Raw genomic sequence first — 971 nt, 5'->3', positions numbered from 1 at the left:
CTTTTATCCACTCTACATCGCCCCTTTACCCACTCTACATCGCCCCTTTGTCCACTCTACATCGCCCCTTTGTCCACTCTACATCGCCCCTTTATCCACTCTACATCCCTTCAATTACCTCGCCATAATACCTCTATGACCTCTATTAACCATAGCAATAACTTGTGCCTTGTCACCCTTCCCTTCCTTTCTTCCACCTCTTGCCACTGCCCTGACCATGTGCCGCCTAGGGAGCTTCACAAGAAATTTGACAAAATTTAAAATCCTAAAAATACCTCAAATAACAACCCTACTAACATCCTTAATAACCTTTGCTTTGGCCTCGAAAAATTCCTCGGCTTCAACTCTGACACCAAAGGCTACGACGGCAGTGGGATAGTGTACTCTGACCTGGACAGGCTGTGTGACGGGGTGATGGGATTTTTGAGTGGTGTGCTTGGTGCGGTGAAAGATGAAAATGAAGTGACAACTTATGATGATAATAAAGAATTAAATGATATATTAAGCAATTTACAAAATTCGATAGGTAAGGGTTCCAGTGTATTTTCCTCTCAGATTACGCAGGTGTCCCAGTGGCTTCACAGGTATGAGATGCGTTTCGGCGATAAAACGGGAGCAGCAACAAGCGCATTAAGTGCGTTAAATAACAAGAAAATTGGCGATGAATTCATGAAACGTGTTGCAGGTAAAGGTCACGAAAAACTTCAGAAGCAATTGGAGGACTGGACCCACGTGGTCGGAGAGATTGAGACTGAATTGAATAAAATCGAAAATGAAAATGTAATGCGCTGATAGTCGTACGCGAGAAATTAAACGTGAATGAAGATGTAAAACGCTTGTGGCTTTGAAGGAACCCTGTTAAGGAGATTCGGAGCAGGTAAGGTAGGGATGAACATTAGAGCTGAAAAAAAAAGTGGAGAGGTATTATAAAAGGTGCTCCGTCTAAAGGTTTGAAAGGGACGAAAGTTTTA

General features: G+C 42.8%; 1 protein-coding gene across 1 annotated transcript; it reads left to right on the top strand.

The window, feature by feature from the left end:
• Positions 1-414: 414 nt before the first annotated feature.
• On the top strand, positions 415-792 carry BBBOND_0003710 (hypothetical protein, conserved; the record flags this gene model as incomplete). The annotated part of the gene is made up of 1 exon (XM_012915205.1): positions 415-792. The coding sequence occupies one exon, from the start codon at positions 415-417 to the stop codon at positions 790-792; it is 378 nt and encodes a 125-aa protein (XP_012770659.1).
• Positions 793-971: the final 179 nt, after the last annotated feature.

The sequence above is a fragment of the Babesia bigemina genome, scaffold Bbigscaff_71078, assembly GCF_000981445.1.
Source record: "Babesia bigemina genome assembly Bbig001, scaffold Bbigscaff_71078".
Classification (NCBI taxonomy): Eukaryota; Apicomplexa; class Aconoidasida; order Piroplasmida; family Babesiidae; genus Babesia; species Babesia bigemina.
Note: the sequence above shows the minus strand (reverse complement) of the source record. Positions and strands in the feature narration are given on the sequence as shown.